Here is a 20,161-nt window from a genome sequence, read left to right as displayed (position 1 = left end):
AAATATTTGCAAGCTTTAGCTGAATATCCTCTCAGATTGCAGTCATGCCCTGCTTTATATGGAAACAATTAGTATATCTCTGAAGTCTTTCTCCCCAGGGTTTTTCTGTGTGTATTCCATGTATGGCAATACGTAGAGGATGAGGAGACTACACCAGTGCGTGTGTTTGAAAAACAGAGTCTAAGAGATAGCAGAAGCGTGTGCCAAATTTCATACTAATGCTTTACGTCTGTCTGCTTTCACACAGCTCCTGAATAAAACATGTATGATAAGGGGGAAGCTCACACCAATGTATAAAATATATAAAATACTTTACTCAGGATGGCTATGGGAATACCACTTGCATATAAAAAACATGATGGCCTACTTTTTTTTCAGAGCTCCAAGTTGTTTTTTTCTTTTCAAGTACACTGTCACTTTGTTTTCCCTTAGAGAATCCCCCTCCACTCTGCTCTTAAAGCTAGTTGTGCACAGAGCACACTGACAAATATCATGTAGGTGACAAAGTCACCTACATGAAATGTTGTCTGTTTAAAGGTATGAACACGTGGGGACTCCAAATCATCAGTCACTCTTGAAAAGTTAAGCCAGTATTTCTAACTTTAATTTTCCTGTTGGCTGTCTGAGATTCAGAGAGTAAGCCAGTAAACTGTGCTGTTTTCTCATAAAGGCTCCCAGTTTGTTATCCTCATAGGATCCCTGAAAATCTGGAAGGGTTTGCAATTGAAACTGTGTATACAGAAAGCATGCAATTACCATTTCTCCTTGTTTTGGGTCTTGCCCCATATGCTGGGGAATAGACTCCAGGATCTCTTGAGATATACCTTCTGACTCCTACCTTTTAAGATGCCTTAAATTAGCTCCTTCCAATAAAACTATTTCAGGTTTTGTATATCATGAGCAAAACACTGAATATGCATTCCCCTTTTTGCAGACCTGAATCAAGCAAAAATCTCACCGACTTCAGCCCAAGTGCAAATGTAGTCATTTGAGACCTAAAATGTTTTGATCTACATTGGGCCATACAGTGTCTGTTTATTTTTGAAATACATACAAGATTAGAATAATGTTTTATAGGTCATCAGGCTGCAGAGTCCTAGGGAATGGCTTGCATTTGCAGGTTGTTGTTACGAACCTGAGCAGGCTGCTCTAGCAAAACATCAGTTACTTACCAGATTCCAGCTGTCAGTCATCGTTTGAAAATATCACTTACTTCATCTATCCTGTTTTATTTAAAATTAAAGGAGAAGTTGATCACGTAGTCTAATTTTAAGATGGGAAGTAGTTTCAATTTCTCTAGTGGTTCACCCTCTCTTCACCCAGCTATTGCAAAGTGTAGAGTTAATAGCTTTGGTGGCCTTTCTATAAATATGCATTTTCTTCAAACATGCTTTGCATGCCTAATTCATCCATTTGGCGATGATATTCCATACAAATAGTTAGCTTTCTAGCCATGCATAAGGGCTAGACAGTCTTTAAAACAAAGCTTTTGTCAGGCAGGATTATCCACCTCTGGAAACAAGTGATGTTCATGAAAATGCAACCTTTGTATTGCTACCCAGAAGAAAAATGTGTTTGTTTTGGTGAGATTCATCCTTCCTTGAGCTTTGACTTCTGTTGCTTTATGATCTCATATCAAGATTGCTTTTTAATAAGAGTTGGTGTTGATTTGTTTCTTTAAATATCAGATTACAGACAGATAGATTATTTTGTGTATATATATACACAGTGTGTATATATGTATACATATATACATAAACAAGCAAAACTATACATACAGACATTTCATCACGCAAAATCCCATGAGTAATAGCATCAAAGTGCTAGAAACATCTCCCTTTGTGGAAGGACCAGTGCAGCAAAGCCAGCATCCCTACAGCCAGGCGGTGATCTCAGCTTCCCCAAGGCATGGGTGCCTTGCTCCTGGGGAAGGACGAGTTCTGCAGAATGCCATATGCCACATAATTTTAATTTGCCTTATTTCCAGCTTCAGAAAGAAGTGAGCCCACGAAGAGGAGGTGGTTTTCTGTGTGACCAGAAGGAGAGTAACCTTCGTCCATTTACAACCCAGGGGAACCTTCACATGCCTCGTTCAATGGGGTCAAGATCCTACTCTGATTCAGACGCCATTCAGTTTGATGATCGGTCACTGTCTAAGCTGAAGGAGAGCGATCGGTGCAGCGCCACAGAAAACCTGTTTCTGGAGTCGCTGTCTCTTGATTCTCCTGATGAGTGTGATGACCACCGGTCTCGGCAGCTGGAGCGGGAGAAGTTCTTGACGGGATTAACGGAAGTATGCACTCTTCTACCTTTCATCAAGCCAACACGTTGTCTCTTATGTCAGAAGTGGTACAGCATCCCTGCTGTGGGAAGCAAGATATTGTGTCACAGGCACTGCTTGCAGTTACCCAGTAGTGAATTTGGTATGGACCAGATTTTATTCCTTGTTATGAGCTGATTATATCAGTGTCAATCACCTGAGAAACTGAGCGCCAGCCTAAAGGTCTCAAAGATTACCTCGCCTTATGGCCATTCACATTATGTATGATAACTGTATTTGACACAACGTATTGGTTTAGAAGATCTTAAATCTCTTCCAGTTGTAAGTAGATACATATATCTGAAGAAACATTGGCTATATTTTGTTAGTAAAGCAGTAAGTGCTGTAGAGAGGCACTTCTGGTTTTTCAGTTATGGTTGCCTTCTAAATAGATTAGCATAAGTCAATGCGGTGGGGTATTAAAAAAAATAAAGTTGTTATTAATCAGCAAAGTACTTACCCTCAGACTACACCGTAAAGATGTAAAGATGTAAAGCACAGTGCTAAGAGATGCCATTGGGCCATAGTGAACATAGTCTGTGTCCTGCTAAAAACTGCACCACCGCAGGCTTACTTTCACCAGTTCCAGGTCTTCACAGTTCTGTTCATATTGTTGCTGAATGAAACCCAGAGTCCCTGTCCCCATATGCTGGTAGAAAGTAGTAGCCTGTGAACTGGCATATTATGTCAGTGGCACTGAGAATGTTCACACCAACCACAACTATACGTTTTAATGGTTCCTGTGAAATTAAAAGCATGTTGCAACATCACAACGCTTGTATTTTCTATTGTTTCTTGAATGTTAGCAGCTGTTACAGAACAAGAAGCTTCAGAAACTAACAAAAGTTAAAATTAGCAAGCAGGCAGCAATGTTGCTTGATGCAAGTTTTGAGTACTTTCTTCTTACCTGAAAAATCAGATTTGTGCACATGGGTTTGATATTCAGCTCGTGCTCTGAGCACGTAAATACTGGTTGGATGTACATTTTATAGTGAATAGGGAAGTAGAAGCTTCCCAGTCGAAGATGTATCTGTGTGCTTTGGCTTGAAATTTGACCATTCTGGAAAAGAGTTTGTCAACAGGTCAGATCCCAAGCTCCCTGCAGAACCAGGCTCACTGGTGTGCCTTGACTTGAACATGTGTGCCTGTGAAAATCTGACCCAAGCATTTCTGTGAGATGTATAACATTGTTACTTAGCTAAAGGATTGGGAAATCAGGTTCTTTGAGAGGAAGAAGAGAAAAAAAAGATTAAGAGAGGCAAGAAATGTGAGCTCTCTTCTTGCATTTTAAGTAGCTGTGGGTACCTGTGTGTTTCAGTTAGATTTTCCTCCCTCAGTGCCATTAATTTACAACTGGCAGTGTGGGATCCCATATTTATTATTTCTTAGCTTTTATTTCACACATATCCAAGCTCTCAGTGAAGAATGTTGGTACCAGTGTCAGGGATGTATGTTCTGTGTTTAATTTTGATAGCTTTTTTTTTCCTTCAAATTCAGTCTGATTCTTAAGAAGGCAGATCTCTATTCCCGTTTCTGTTTTTCAGACAGCACCACCATTAACAAAAGTGTCGGCAGCAAAATTTGGTCCTTGGTGATATTTGCACAGCGTCTTTCCTTCAAAGCATGTTTTAGCGAAACCTAGGCAAAGTAATTTCCCCTCAGAGGGTTTGCTCAAGCGAGACTGATTGGAGTTTAATGAATAGCTTTACTGAGGATGCACAGAGGCAACTGCAGCCGGTTGACTGCTGTTCTCCGCTGTATTTTCTTTGTGGCACTAACTGCAGTAGATGTCAATCCAGCCTTCAGCCTGATTCTCCATTCAGTTACATCAGACTTAGCCTGTAGTAACGCCACTGAAGCTGCCAATATTATTCCCGACTTACACCAGAGTGAATGAAAGGAGGATCAGTTTACTCCTGTTTTGCCCCTGACTCTGGATAAATATCAGAAAGGTGTTTGCAGAGTTTAGCAGTGCTCTTTTTGAGTAGTCACAATTTGAAATGCACTTTTGTATTGGTAATGTTCTTGATAACATGAGGTTGAATAAAAGTAATAGGTACTAATACTCTTTTTTTTCCCTGATCATATTTTGTATACCCTGTAGTTTATTAGACATATAAGAAGGCAGTTAAAATAACTGTAGAGCAATTGTTTCAGAAGCATCTATTAAAAAAACCAACTCATTATGGGAATTGTCACAGGGAAATAATTGCCATAAAAACATCTAAATGCCGTTAGAAAGCTGTAGGTATTCCCTCCTATGAAACAAGTAATAGTCTTCCCACACTTCTAATATAGCTGGCTTAATGGGTTTCAACTGGAGCCATTTGTTGGTTCCTAGAGAACATACAGTGAAGTCTTATGTCAAAGCACCCAGGTTTATCTCTTATTTCAGTACAGCTAGGTCTCTGGCATAAAGCAGATTAACTCCACAGAACAAATTCTCTCACAAATATGTGATCCAAAACTGTGGAAAAAAAAGCCATTTGCAGTTTACTTCCATTTGTGATTGCATGGGACTATAACAGTTTGAGGCTGTGGTAGATTTGTTGCACAGGCTTTCGCTGCGCAGTCTGTTGTCCTGACGGGATTGGCCATTTTGCTACCCATGTACAAAATGGAAGGATATTCCTACTGGCAATTTAAGATTCCTTGTCAGAGGGAAGATCAGCCACTTTTTAGAGACAAACATACCTGGTGGAACTAACTGGAAGTGAATGACAAAGCACCCATGAGCTAATGCCACCAACAGTTTCAGAAATAACTTACGCTGTTTGTTTCTATTTTTCTCCAGGAGGAAGAAACACACAAAGGAAATCTTCAAAGGTGAGTAAAACTTACAGGCAAAAAACAAGCAAATATTCAGCTGCCAGAGCTATAGCTCTCTGGCACCCAAATCACACAGCTGAGGCAGAGCCATGCCGCCTCCTAAGCAGCCTGCGAGCCAGATTAATGGATTTACCCAGGGATTAATTTGTCTCAATATGCTTCTGTTCTACTCTGATTAACTTGGGCCACATTCAGCTGTGGTGCACGAAGATCGAACTGTATGAACATGCATGAAGCTGCAGCCTACGCTGAAGGCTACGCTTACCTTAGTAAGTAGTGCAGACGTGTTGACGTCGATACATAGAGGAAAACAGTTGGTGCTGAGGATCTGACATGCCCCTGCATGTCAGGGATATTTTGCTTTGGACTATTTCTGGTCTAATACCATGGGTTGAATATCCACCTAACCCTAGTGTGCATTAGTTGTGCTTCTGGAGAGCATCTTCCAGCTCACTTGAATCGCAAAGGAACCCACCCCATGCTCTCTGAGATCACCTCCTGATGTAAACCAGAGCCTCTGAGTAGGAGATCAACTTCAAAACTGCACTCCTGATCTCACCTAACTCCCTAACGTCAATGCAACTTAACTGCAGCCAATGCTCTTGATGAAAAACTCAGTGCTATTTTACTGCATTCTCTGGATCACTGCTATATAAAACCCGCTGCTTACTGAATCCTCATCCAGCTTGAGTTACCTCATTGAGCCTTATTTGTATTTTTAAGTAGTTCTCTTTTTTTGTTTGTTTTTTTTTTCTTGAAACAAAGCAGTAGGACAGCTCAGCTGAATGCTTGTGATTTGTACAAACTGGCTAAGAATCCAGCATAACCACGTAGCGATTTCCTTTAGTTGAATTATAGCATGAGCTCAATTCACCAAGCCCGTTCAGTGCAACAGCATCTAGGCTGGATGTCCCGCATCGCTACGCACCAGCTGTGCAGCCTGGACAATCTCAGGAGTGGGGAGTGGACTTGCTGATTTCCCAGCAAGCCAGCAATATGCCACACTTGCTTTGAAAAATGTGCCTTGTATTGTCGCAAAGAGTTATTTTCTGTGAATGGTGTATTTCTGAAGTGCATCCTACTGCTCTGTATTTCAGACATTTGCCAAGCAGTAATCCATGAGAAAGCAGTAAATTAAGAGCCATTAATAAACCATTTGGTACTTTTAATGACACATCAGGAATGCTTGCATTTCACAGCTATTTTAAAGATAATAAAAGGGGACTTTAATGAAAGAGAGAGCTAAAGTGGTTTAATATATAAGTAGATAGTGAAAGCTGGGTTTCCTGAGTTAGTTTGCTGCCAAAAATAAGTCGTTCTGTGAGAATTTCCCAGTCCATGAGTGACTCTCTTGTGTTCCTCTCTCCAGGGCGATGTCTGTTTCTTCCATGTCAGAATTTCAGCGCCTGATGGATATTTCTCCATTTCTGCCAGAAAAAAACTTGCCTTCATCCAGCAACAAAGACGACATAACACCTCCTCTGTCTCCTGATGATCTGAAATACATTGAGGAGTTCAACAAAAATTGGGATTACAGTAACACTAGGAACCATGGTGGGGCCACCGAGAAGCCTGCAGAAGGTTGGGCAGAAAGGACAGAAATTGGGAAATCCAGGAATGATCCTGCTTCAGATCCCTTCCAGGCATCATCATGGTACCTCACCACCAGTGTCACTATGACAACCAACACCATGACCAGCCCAGAGCACTGCCAGAAACAGCCAACGAGGAGTCACGGTGTAACTGAAAAAATGGGAGTTCGGGTCTTTCACAGCCCACCGGTTGTCCGTAGGTTTGATAACTCAGTGATAGCTGGCAGTGAAGGGAAAAACCAGGTTGAGCCGGACTTCCTGTTTTCTGTGACCAAAGGTATGGGGAATGTTGCTGAGACAAAAGGTGCTTCCTCGGATATGTTTGGAAGATGGTCTTGTGACCTGACCAAACATCATAAGGATTTTCTGGAGAGTGGTCTTCATCCCATTGAACGTCCTATTTGCACTACTGTGGGCTTTGCCTCACCCTTGCACAGCTTGGAGATGTCCAAAAACATGAGTGATGATATGAAGGAGGTTGCTTTCTCTGTCCGAAACGCAATACGCTCTAACTCTAATTCAACAGAGCCTCAGTTTAAGGACACCGCATGTCAAACCAATGGTATGAGAACGACAGGGACACAGACCACTCAGACGATCAGTGTTGGCTTGCAGACAGAAACCCTGCGCAGTATCACCAGCAGTCCACACAAGTGTCTGACACCAAAGGGGGGGTCCACACCTGTCTCTTCACCATCCAGAAGCCTAAGAAGCAGGCAAGTGACCCCTGTCATTGAAAAGGTCCAGGCTAAGTTTGAACGCACATGCTGCTCCCCCAAATATGGCTCTCCAAAGTTGCAAAGAAAAGTCCTTCCCAAATCAGACCAGCCAAATAACCGAACTTTGCCTGGCACACCTCAGAAAGGATTCAGTGAGTCTGCTTGGGCTAGGTCAACTACTACAAGGGAGAGTCCTGTCCACACCACCATCAACGATGGCCTTTCCAGTTTGTTCAACATTATTGACCATAGCCCCATCTTTCATGAGACCTTCCAAAAATGCCCCAGGTCTAGCAGCCGGTCCAGGTCAGCAGAACCCAGACCAGAACTGGGCCCAGTGCAGGAGCCATGTATAAATGCCCGCGGCAGATCACCCAGTCCTCTCCGGTTGGGAACAGAGACGCAAAAGGAAGAAGGGACTGAGGTGACAAGTATCAGGCAGGACTTATCTGCTCCTCCAGGGTATACACTTACAGAAAATGCTGCCAGGATCTTGAATAAGAAACTTTTGGAGCATGCCTTAAAGGAAGAGAGAAGGCTACCTTCACACAGCCCACCAAATCTTAGCAATGACAACAGCACAGGAGAAATTGTCAAAGTAGATCCAGGGTCCATAGAGGTAATGAGTTTGTTTGTTTTTCCTCCTGTAGCTAAATGCATTCTTCTTTGAACAAATGCATTTTGAGATCTCTTGCAGACCTAGTATTTACAATGAATATCTTAGTCCTGTCATAGTACAACCAGACAGTTCCACGCATGAAACTATTGGATTAGTCACTGAAGAACTCATAAAAGAATTGAGTTTCTATCCTGACAGCTTATCGAGCTTGAAAGTATCAGAAGAGCTTTATCCTTTACAGGATAAAGATGCCTTTACCGGGTAAAAGTGGTTCTCCCTTGAATGACTGGCATAAGGGTTTTCTATCACAAAACACACCACACATTACAGATGGTCTGGGGACTTCAGGTTTGAGTAAATTTCTCTTTTTTTTGCTAGATTGAAAGGTAGACTCTTTCTCCTACACAAGAATGGGTGTTAAGCTTGTGTGAAAAATAGTCTCTACAATAACCTGAACCAAAACTTCAGGGCCTTCAGCATACCTTTTCTGGATGTATCTGATTAAGTTTGGCTCGGGTCTGTGAATGTGATTAAATGGCATGACATTTGGTACCAACTGTTGCTGCCTCACAAAAATAAGAAAAGAAAATGAAAAAGATAATCAACTAGCCTAAGCACATGCATACTTAGTGTTTAAGAACTCTTTATTGATATTTTGCTCTCAACAGTGTAACAGTCATGATCTGTCCCACCAGGTATGCCCAAGTATTGGGGGTCAGATTCTCAGGTACAGTAACGTGCTACAGCAATCGACGAAAAAGAGGGTGCAGGGATGGACAAAAGCTCTTTGAGTTATCCATGTCTAAGCCTCCCATTTCTGGTGAAACTTTGTGCACAAGAGAGTGCTCCACAGCAGAGATCTGGAGAAGCTGAATTATGCCCAACTTTTACCAGCACGTGTTGCCTTTCTGGTCCAGCACTGCAATGATGTGTGGCCTGCTAGTCAGTGATACTCCCCAGGGCAGGGGCAGGGGCAGGGGCAGGGGCAGGAGTTCCTCAGCCTCTCTGCCCCATGTTGTCCCTCTAGCATCCCAGTGTTTTGAGCCCCAGCCGCAGGGCAGCAGCTCCTCCTTGACCCAGACATTCCCCCTGTGCTTCACTGGGCTCACTTCTCCCACTCCTGCCTTAGATAGCCTCAAGGGAAGCTTCAAACCCCATCTTCTAAGTCAACATCTGACTTGGAAGGATTGGTGGGAACCTGAGTGCTGAGACTTTTGGTCTGCTGTTTGCCTTGCACTAGCAGGCAGTTCTCAATGGACAATCAGTTCCTCTTTTGAAGGCACCATTCAGAGGACATGGTTATTTTGCCTAACAGAGGATCCAAAGCTGAGGATATATTCCCTATATGCAGTTTAAACAGATATAAGTAGGGAAGTTTGTACATATAAAAAATAAATTACATGTACATTATAAGTAACAGTGAATGAAAGTGGGCTTTGTGCACAAACGCCAGAATGAATAAAAATGGAAAGCAGCCTCATTTATTTGACTCTTTCTAGGTATCTCTGTATTTTGTCCTTAGTTTGAAATACAGGGAATGCACTACCAGTTCTTCTTAGAAAGTGTGTTATAGAGGTTCAACTCAGCTTTGCCTTCAAGGCATCCCAGGAAACTCTTGATTTCTTCCTGCATCTTTTAGAAGTCTCAGTAGATTACAAGTATATGTAAATGGATGTCATCACACATCATCACAAATTGCTGTTGGCGAAATACAGCTAGCGTCAGTATCTGAGTTGGATGCATGGAAGATTTGGGTCAATGCTGTTTAGTAAAATCTCATTGACATCAACCTGGCAGAAAATTGCTCCTCTATTTGAATTCTCAGCATCTTCTGCCTAATTTTTTGAGTTCTGAGCCTCAGAGCTAAGACTTGTTTTTCCTTGCAACTCTTACTCAGTTGTTAGGACTGTTGTGTAGATGCACAGGTTATGATCTTTGGCTAGTCCTGTCATTTCTCAGGAATGTGCATTGAAAAGGAAGGTGGTAGAGGCTCACACAATGAGCTTAGCTTTTCCTAGGTGAGGTGATTCTCTACGAGATGTTCTTAATGGAGCACAGGTTCACTGCTGAAAACAAAACTGCAAATAAGTTTAGACTCTGCAGATGTCTTGAGTTATTTATGGATTACACTGAGCACACAAATTACACTTTGTACAAATTCCACTTAGCACATTTTGTACAAAGCCCGATGCAGCAGTTCAGTGAATTACATTCTTGGAGGAGGCAGGCTGTGCTTGGGGCAGCATTATGTCAGCACTGCCCCTGCCACCCTCCTGTAAATCCATGCTCTGCTTCCCCCTCACCTGTTGGTTGCTGGCCAAGACAAGTGACCTTTTTACCACCGAACGCCTTCATGTTTCTGCAGTCACAGCATGGCATATTAATGACTTTTAGACTTGCATGGAGCATCTGTTGATGGCTTTTCTTTAATTTGAGCTTCTGAGTGGTTTAGTTATGTAATTTCCTTTTATATTAGAGTCATAGAACCATTTAGATTGGAAAAGACCTTTAAGATCATCAAGTCCAACCATAAACCTAGCACTGCCAAGTTCACCACTGAGCCATGTCCCTAAGTGCCACATCTACATGTCTTTTAAATACCTGCAGGGATGGTGACTCAACCACTTCCCTGGGCAGCCTGTTCCAATGCATGACAACCCTTTAGCTGAAGAAATTTTTCCTAATATCCCATCTAAATCTCCCCAGCACAACTTGAGGCCAGTTCCTTTTGTCCTATCACTTGGTACTTGGGAAAAGAGACCAACATCCACCTCACTGCAACCTGTTTTCAGGTAGTTGTGGAGAGCAATAAGGTCTCCTGCAGGCTCCTTTTCTCCAGGCTAAACAACCACACTTCCCTCAGCCGCTTCTCATAAGACTTCAACTTAGACCCTTCACCAGCTTTGTGCTCTTCTTTGGACACACTCCAGCACCTTAACATCTTTCTTGTGAGGGGCCCAAAACTGAACACAGTATTCAAGGTGCAGTCTCACCAGTGATGAGTACAGGAGGACAATCATTCTGCTAGTCCTGCTGGCCATGCTATTTCTGATACAAGCCAGGATGCTATTGGCCTTCTCGGCCACCACTGCTGGCTCATGTTCAGCTGGCTGTCGACCAACACTCCCAGGTCCTTTTCTGCCAGGCAACTTTCCAGTCAGTCTTGCCCAAGCCTGTAGCATTGCATGGGGTTGTTGTGACCCAAGTGCAGGACCCAGCACTTGGCCTTGTTGAACCTCATACAATTGGCCTCGGCCCATCAATCTAGCCTATCCAGATCCCTCTGCAGAGCCTTCCTACCTTGAAGCAGATCAACACTCCTGCCCAACTTGGTGTCATCTGCAAACACACTAAGGGTGCACTTGATCACCTCATCCCGATCATTGATAATGATATTAAACAGAACTGGCCCCAAATCTGAGCCCTGGGGAACACCACTTGTGACCAGCCGCTAACTGGATTTAACTCCATTCACCACCACTCTTTGGGCCCAGCCATCTAGCCAGTTTTTTACCTAGCAAAGCATACACCCATCCAAGCCATGAGCAGCCAGTTTCTCCAGGAAAATGCTGTGGGAAGTGGTGTCAAAGGCTTTACTAAAGTCTAGGTAAACATCCACAACCTTTCTGTCATCCACCAAGTGGGTCACCTTGTTGTAGAAGGAGATCAGGTTAGTCAAGCAGGACTTGCCTTTCATAAACTTATGCTGACTAGGTGCTATATTCCTGCTGCAAATATGAAATCCAGTTCATATATATATATTTGCATACATATGGATGTATGTGTGTGAGTGTATATGCATACATAGTATTAATAACTTTGTATTTTCCAACTTGCCCAGAGCTGCTTACAAGCAAATTCGTATCCACCCAGTGCAGCCCAGTAGTGTCTTATCCTGCTAATTCACCAAACCACTATCTTACTTGCATATCATGGGATTTATAAACACTACTATTAAAAATGCAGATTAGCATTACCTAACTTACAACATAAGAGCAGTATGAACATTTTTCTTCTATGACTAGCAAGGCTGTAAATCACAGAGGTTATGCCATAGTCCTGGACTGGGAGTCAGACCCATTTCTGGAGACAGCAAGGTGAAAGGACCGTCCACATGGACCCATGGAGAGGGCACCTGCTGCGTCCTCTGCTCATCCAAACAGAGCAATGCCGCACACTTGCTGCTGAACCGTTCAGGATGGGAGGGGGCATGTTAAAAAGAAGGGAAGTTTTTGTCAGAATTAAAGTGCTTTTGCTTTAGTTGGAGTCTCCCATCCAGTGTCACTATTAAATGGGAACGAGGGAGAAGGATGAGGCAAAGGGCTTTCATCAAACCTGAGCAGCATAAGCGTGAGCAACGTGAGAAACATGAGCAACATAAAATATCGGTCGCTTTTTCAATTGTTAAAGATTTACTAAGGAGAAATTGTCTCTTGAAATCAAACAAAGGAAAAAAAAGGTTGCTTTATTCCACTTCCGTAGTAATGTGGTTTTTCCCTACCTCTAATCGCGGTTGACAAAGGACAACGATGTCTTTCTCTGCCGAGTAGAAATGTTTGGTTTGTTTAATGCTATATCCACCTCTGAGACTGTGCTAGGGTTGTAAAGGGTTGGTTTGTTTGCTTCCTTCCTTTCTAAATCTTTTTCTGCTAGTGGCTTATCTTTTATTTTTTATTATTAGTTTCCCTGCGATAACAGCGGTAACATGATTTGAATGGGTAGTAACATCTGGAGACTTCTTCCTTGCTGACATGAATCTTCACTTTAAAAATACAATTGATTAAAACAGTTCTTTTCAACCTACTTGCTTTCTTTTTCTTTTCTGTCTATTCTGTCCAGAACCAAACTGTCTTATTAACTGCCCCCTGGGGACTCTAACCCTGCCTGCCTCACTGCTGTAAGTCCTTTCTGCCTTGTTTCCAGAGCTTTCCAAAAGCGGTCATTTTTGAATGCGTGGGTTAATGAAGGGAAATAAATGACCACAGCTCCAGAGGTATTGGCGCGCACCCAGCATCCCTGTGGGGTCCTGCGTATGTGTCAGGAAGCGCTCGGGATAGGAGCCCATCTGCCATCTCCTGTGGCAGCATGGGCTATGAAGAGGTCGCACTTAAGTCAAAATCTGTGTTGTCGGGGTTTTTTGTTAAACTTAAAAAAACCAGCAAGAAGTAAGACCAACATAAAGGTATGCAAAAATGTTGGGGAGGGATGCAGATTTATGATTTTCGACAAACGCACAGCACTGCACGGGGCTTCTGACTGCCCTGGAGTGCGTTCCCTCTGGCCGTGGCTCCAGCAGCAGGGGGAGAGGGCTGGGGAAGGGGCTCCAGCACCAGCCCATGGCTGATGATGGTCCCCCTTGCTCATTAAGCTGTTTCCTAGCCCAGTTTTGACCAGTGGCTGGGGTTGCCACAGCAGAGGGAGGGAAGAAGCTGTGCAGACATCAGCTGTGACCGTCCACTCTGCCTTGGAGCCAAAAAACAGTTTTATTTATTTATTCATATAGCCACAGCCACAGTGGCTGGCAGCCTGGCTTAGGAGATAGCTGAAATCATCTTTCCCATTTTCAATGTCCAGGCTGAGAAGTGCTGCCTCTCCACCCATGCCCCCCAAGCAACCATCAAACTAAATTACCCACAGGATATTATTTTTTTTTAAACATTTCTAGCTATGATAGCCATATGTGATAAGTGAGGAGGGGGTTTCACAAACCGTTCCGGACAGTTTCCTTGTCATGGCTGGATTTCCTTAGCACATGACAAGGAAGCCAAGCTGCAGGTGGAGGTGACTGACTCAGCAGTCAGCACGTTACAAAATTACGCTGCCAGTCACTTGTTGGCCCTGGAGCAGCATCCATTGCCAGCGCAGCCTTGTGTTGCGCTGGGCATGTGTACATCACAGATAAGACGAGCTTAAGCCTGCTGTTCAGTAAAAGCTGACCAACATCTGTGGGCACGCTGGAAAGAGGCTTTTGAACTGAGAGGCAGCAGTGGAAATAAATTTTGTTATCCCCATACTGACTGTCATTTACTGCTATGAAGCTAGGATAAAGCAGCCAGAAGCAAGCAGCACTATAGAGATATCATTTTAAGCCGCTGTTTAGAAAGAGGCTAAGACAAAACCTGCCAATCTCACAGCCTCAATTGACCGCGTTGCACTGCCTGTGAGCACTGCCACACATCAGGATTTCTCTTAACAAATCCAAGTCTGGTGGCAGCTTTCACAGCCCATATGTTGCCCCAGGCGCAGTGGGATAAGGTGAAGTAAGGACATGGAGTCCATCTTCTTGTTAGCACTGATTTCAGCCTTACTGTTGTTTCAGCAAGGGTCATGGTGAACTTTATGGTGTAGAGATGGGGCGGGGGGGTGAGGATGCAGAGAAGCAGTGGTGCAGGCATAGGCTTCGTGGCCCCCTGACCAGCCCCTGCAATGATGGCTCCATAGTCTTGCTCTCTGCGGAGGGCAGATCAGCACGGCACTGCCTCGAGCGGTGACGTGTGGCTGCAGATCAGTCACCTTGTTGGCTGCGTAATGCCCAAAGGCACCAAGGATCGCCCTCCACAGTGGCTTCCCCAAGTCTGACAATGGGCTCTCTCCAAAACACTCGCCTGCACAAGCTCCATTTCCCATACCTCAGCTCTATGTCTTCAAAATTGATCTTTCTGTCATGTAACATTCATGTTTGGTCCTCCCACTCCAATGGAGAGGTTTAATGGCACATCACCTTGTTTGTTCACTGCCAATCACATCATGTTACCTACTCCAGTATTCTCCATCCCTAGTCATGTTTCTCTTTCTCCTTTGCTTCCTACTGTGTCATTCTACTGCTGCCTTTGTTTCCCCGTGCCTTACTGTGCCAGAGCTTTTCGTTTGCATTGTATCGTTTCTGGTCTCTCTCTTCATTTATCACCAGTTTGCATTCTGATTTTCAAACTGGTTTGTATTGAACTCTCCTGTCCTCTCCAGTGACTGCTACTCAGCGTGTGCATTTCTATAGATTGACAAACTCCTCTGATTTGCTTTTTGAAATCACAAAGTATGCAATGACGTTCAGAAGTTTCAGTTTGGCACTACAGGACTTGCTCCCACAATCACGCATCCTGATGTAAGGAGCATTCAGAGCGAGGCAGGAAGCCCAGCTGTGCTATGAGCAAATCCATAAATATTAGAAGCAGTTACCTAGTGCCAGGGTGAAAAATCACAACTGCAGATTGTTTCTAATTGCAAAGGCAGGCTACCAAGTCTGAACAGTGGAAAGCTGGTAGAAGAATAAAATTTCCATTGTTTTCCATTTCTGTGAATGTCATCTTTAACGTACAGTACCGCTGAATCCTGTAGTTCAGGCTTCAGCAGCTGGCAGTAAGGAGTGATGTTCCAGAAGATGAAATCTGTAGGTAAGCCTCATCTTTAATCCAGCTGGAGATTATAACTACTCCTGTAGTCATTATGCTGCTGCTAAGAAGTCTTTCCTGCATGGCAGTCTGAACTCCAAAGCAGACAAAAGGAGTCAGTGGTTGATTTTCACCCCACTTGCAAATGCCAAACTTGGCCCTTTTATACCAGGTCAGCACTTAAAGCAATGTGATGAATAGTGGATTTTCCTGAATTTATATGCAAAAGTACTTTTCAGGCTTTCGCTTTCTAGCACAAGGAGAATTAACAAATGGAAGTTTGTCAGCTACTCCAGCTCATCGCAGACCTCTTTCATTCCTTCCTTACCTGTTCCATAAATCACGGACGTACATGCAGATACCTGGAGCCCACACACAGCCAGATGTTTGCTGCTTGCTTTTGTCCTACAACGTGACAGATGCTTAGCCTTAGTTTTAGTTTGTGGTTGTTGGTTCTTTTTCTAATTCTTTGTGCATCCAGACGGCCTCTAATGCAAGTTACTAACTGCTGTTTTGCTCTCTTGGCTGCCAAGGAACTACCTTGTTCTGCACTAGCCCCGTCCCTCCAACCCTGCTTCTCCCGGCCAGAGAGACCAGCGAACCGGCGCCCACCGTCGCGATGGGCTTCACATTCCCCTACTGCCTCACAGTCGCAGTCCACCGGAGACCTGACCTCCTCAGAGGAGAGCGGAAGCAAGGAGCTGCCGGCAGAGACCTCCAGCCAGGGAGACGAGCCGGCCTGACTCCACACGGGAATAGGGGGGCTGCGACGTGCCTCCGGCAGGTCGCCCGCCAGCCGTCTCTGCCATGAAGGAGAGAGGTCCGCTTGGAGAGGTCAAAGAATGTTCTCAGACGCAGCTGCTGAATGTCTGACCTGGGAAACTGAGGTGTTTCTAGAATGAAACAGTTAATGTGCCTGTAATAACTTAATTTTTTTCATAGCTGAGAAAACTATTTTTGTCTCCATCTTTTCTACATACAGTATATTAACAGAAAAAAAAAAACAACAAAAAAGGGTTAAAATGATATAAAGTAAGACTTAAAATAAAATGTAAATTAAGTTTTAAGGGAATTTGAATACGTGCTCGCGCTCTCTCCAAATACTGACTGCCTTTTGGTTATATTTGCACTGTTATGTTTTCGATTTTGATTTTGGGTTTTTTGGGTTGGTTTTTTTTTTTATTTCATGTAAAACTAGGGTCTTAAGTTAATTTTATTCTGTTTTAATGTCAGTGTTACTGTTTTTTAAAAGTAAGGTTCTTAAAGATGCTTCAACTGTCTGAAGCAATACCTTTTAAGTAGTGAAGAAAGCCATTAAGCTAGTTCACTAGACTTGTACTGATTGAGAGGGAGGGGAATACAGGTAAACACAAGAAAAAGTGTAAAAAAAAGAATGCCTCAGAAAGTCTTATGGAGTTAGCTGTAAAATACACCTACAATACTTGACTTGCATGCCTCTGGGTCCTCGCACTTTAGTGCATGTACATACTGCTACTGTACTTCTACCATCACATAAATGTGAGTCAAACTGTTTCGCTGTAATATTGTCGTGAATTTACCTGTACTGTACTTTTCTTGTTGGTATTCTTGCATTGACTATACAAAAAGAGTTTTTAAATTATTGTTAGCGGTTCAACTGGCTATGTACAGCATTTACTGAGAACTTCCTTCGTTTTGGGAAAACCACAGAGATCTCTGGGCATACTAAATTGCAACGGGTCTTGTTTAAGAGTCTGTTGGAGACCACGTGAAGTGGAAATAAAACCCTCAGTATTTACAAGCTGCTCGAGTGCTTTGTGATGTTTTTTTTCTGATGGTACTTCCCAGGTTCATTTAACTGGGAAGGAGGTGGAAAGCCCCCAAACTCTTCCTCTATTCATAAGGGAAGAAGAGTGCTTCTTTATATTAAATAAGTAATAGCAAAGCCAAATATTATGCTGTGCTCCACGGACTACTGTGAGCACAGGATCAGGTCATGCGAAGGTTTCTAAGTTCCCTCACTGAACTCTGCGGAACAGCCACTCACACAGATAGTGGGACCCATCTTCGCAGTTCCTCTGAGGTGATAAGGCTTGTTGCTTTCAGTTGTTCATGGGAGTGAAAACCAGCCAGCTAAACCTAATGCAAAAAATATGACATATCTTGTGTTAATCTAAGCTTGTGTCTCATCTGCATTACACACAGAGACCAATAAAACCAGGGCGAAATGCAGTTGAGAATTCACGCCATTCCAAGAAGTGGAAGCCTCTTGAGCTACTTTGCCTGGGACCATCTGTTTGGCCACATGCTTTCTCTGGAAGCCCCAGAATTGCTCTGACTGGTTATCCCGGCACTGAACTGGCTCATTCCTGTTTGATTTCCTTTGCCGAGGATTTATGAGGCTTTTTTGTTGAGGAGCACCATCTGGGATCCCTAGAAGCCTTCCCTGGTTAGCTTTGTCAAGCGATAAGCCCCTTGCATCCTGTCCTGCTGCATCATGGCCGGCTTTCTAAGAAGTTTAATTCAGCTGTTAGATGAGAACAAACTCTCTAGTTGTTGGGTCAGCTCCTGGATACTAGCTGGTTCAGGCCTGATTTCTCCCACATCTCTTAAGGTCATGGCTATTAACCCAGTGTCAAAATGTTCACCTGTGGGTCATCATTAGGAAAATTGCCACTTACCAAGACAGGCAGTGACTGAAAAGCACCGGCCAAAGCAAGTGGTATCCAGTGCTGCTCCTGAGCAGCAATAATCATATTGCCTTCCCAGTTGTCTCAAAGCCTCACTGATAGCATTTTTTGCAAGTACTAAGTTGGCCCTCCCTGCCCCAAGTCTGAATGCTTGAAATTGTCCATGATGGTCATTCTACTTGCCTGAAAATCTTCTCGCTGCAATGCTTTTCTGAATTGTTTCAATAATTTCAGTTTGGGAGTGGAAGGAGGAGCATGTGCAAGCAGTGTTTAGAAGGTTGAAGAAGAGTCAAAATGGTTATTGAAGAAGACTTAAGCCACAACTGAAAGCTTTGGAAGAAGATGGAAGTTTGCTTTCAAAATCTTAATTACCAGGAGATGCTTTGCAGGGATAGAAGGAGGGGTTGCTGCTTTCTTAAAAGCTCTTTCTCCTAGGTGAAGTAAATTCAAGTTGTAAATGAATGAGCAATGTTGACTATAAGCAAGTAAAAATGCTGTTCTGTTTCTTGTGACAGCTGTAATTTCTTTTAATGATGCAGAAGAAAATTCAGGTGACTGATCCGTAGCTTTGATAGCAGGAAATGGTATTTGCTTTTCAAATCAAGGATACACCAGCTTGCAGAATTAGCTGCTGGCCATCCTGAAATGGGAAGGTCTGTGAGGGTAAGCCCGTGGCTTGACAGGTAAAGCACTTATAAAATAGCAGGAATCACTGAAACAAAAGTGAGACAGCAAGCAATAGCAAGAAGGAGAAGGTTAAGCGCAAACAGAAATTCTGCAGACGATCTTAAAGTCACATTAATTAAACATAAGCTCCTTTCTAGGCTAATTAGCAAATACAGTGACATCAAGAAATACCATGTTTCTACTGGCTCTTTGTAAACTCCAGGGTTTTTATCTTCCAATATTCCTACTGATGGGGTTGGGGGATTTTCCCCCCACCATTATTCCAACATGTTCAATAATGACTTAAATAAATCAAAAACTAAATGATGGGTCTGTAGTCCATCTATGGTTATTTTAAAAGCTAAGATAAAATGAAAAGCCTTTTTAGAAGGTCTGTGGCTCACTCGGTGTCTGTGGGTATCTGAATTATTGCCTCATGAATAATCAGGGCAGGAAAAGCCTCGCAGATTGCCACACAAGTTAGTGTATGGGGATGTGAACGTCTGTCATAGTTTAGCCTGACGAGGCTGAAATAGCTGGATTTCACCCAGGGGTTTGTGGTGCCTGAGGAGATGGCCTTGGGATATCGCACAGTCCCACAGCACAGCGGGAATCAGGAGCAAGACCACGATCTGTGGCATCCCTCCTAGGCCAGCCGGCTTTCGGGGGGGTGTTCAGCAACATGGACACACCAGGGGTGTCCCTCCTGACACAACACTGCAGCTCCCGTGTGGGCACCGTGAGGGGGAAAAGTCACCCTTTCCTCCCGCTTTCCTTCATGCCTCTCTGCAACCAGCTGCCCGACAATGCACTGCTCTCCCCTTTCCACACCAGACAGACATGGATATCACTGGTAATGGTGTACGGCCTCTTAACTCTCCTACCCAGGTCTACAAGGAAAGATCCAAAACACAGCACCCAAGACCCAGCATCTGAATTCATGGCAACACGAGATAGAATCATAGAATCATGAAAAGGTTTGCATTGGAAGGGACCTTCAAAGGTCATCTAGTCCAACCCGCCTGCAAGGAGCAGGGACATCTGTGTTGTGCCTCAGTGCCAGAGCAAGGACCGGGCTTCGTCCTTCCTTCCCCACCACTCCCTTCCTTCTGTGCAGAGGAAATCTCCACGCACATAGGGTACCCCAAGGTGTGCATCTTCCCTCCACTCTTTCCCTGAATATCTGGAGCCATAAAGCTCCCTCATGCCGTCTTTGGAGGTAGCACATTTCTTGCTTGCTCCCTCTTCCCCTGCTTTGACTTCCTTTTATGTAAATCACTGCAACCTGCTAAAGTAATATTAAGCTACTGAGTACATATAATTTTCATATGAAATGACAGCTAATGTCTTCAGTCTCCA

General features: G+C 43.6%; 1 protein-coding gene across 6 annotated transcripts in view; it reads left to right on the top strand.

Annotated features, from left to right (window-relative positions):
- The window catches only part of MTCL1 (microtubule crosslinking factor 1), a 108,859-nt gene extending 91,610 nt beyond the window's left edge, over positions 1 to 17,249 (top strand). For 4 of the 6 annotated variants that reach the window (XM_086740636.1, XM_086740634.1, XM_086740633.1 and 1 more), the window contains 4 exons: positions 1,988 to 2,293; positions 5,115 to 5,146; positions 6,519 to 8,079; positions 16,001 to 17,249. In XM_086740636.1, coding sequence (XP_086596762.1) covers positions 1,988 to 2,293; positions 5,115 to 5,146; positions 6,519 to 8,079; positions 16,001 to 16,210 — 2,109 coding nt within the window. In that variant the 3' untranslated portion in view covers positions 16,211 to 17,249. Of the gene's footprint in view, positions 1 to 1,987; positions 2,294 to 5,114; positions 5,147 to 6,518; positions 8,080 to 12,918; positions 12,977 to 16,000 lie in introns of all 6 variants that reach the window. The other 2 variants (XM_086740637.1, XM_086740635.1) reach the window with 1 other exon arrangement.
- Positions 17,250 to 20,161: the final 2,912 nt, after the last annotated feature.

Source organism: Chlamydotis macqueenii, chromosome 2 (genome assembly GCF_036417535.1).
Source record: "Chlamydotis macqueenii isolate bChlMac1 chromosome 2, bChlMac1.mat, whole genome shotgun sequence".
NCBI lineage: Eukaryota > Metazoa > Chordata > Aves > Otidiformes > Otididae > Chlamydotis > Chlamydotis macqueenii.
Note: the sequence above shows the minus strand (reverse complement) of the source record. Positions and strands in the feature narration are given on the sequence as shown.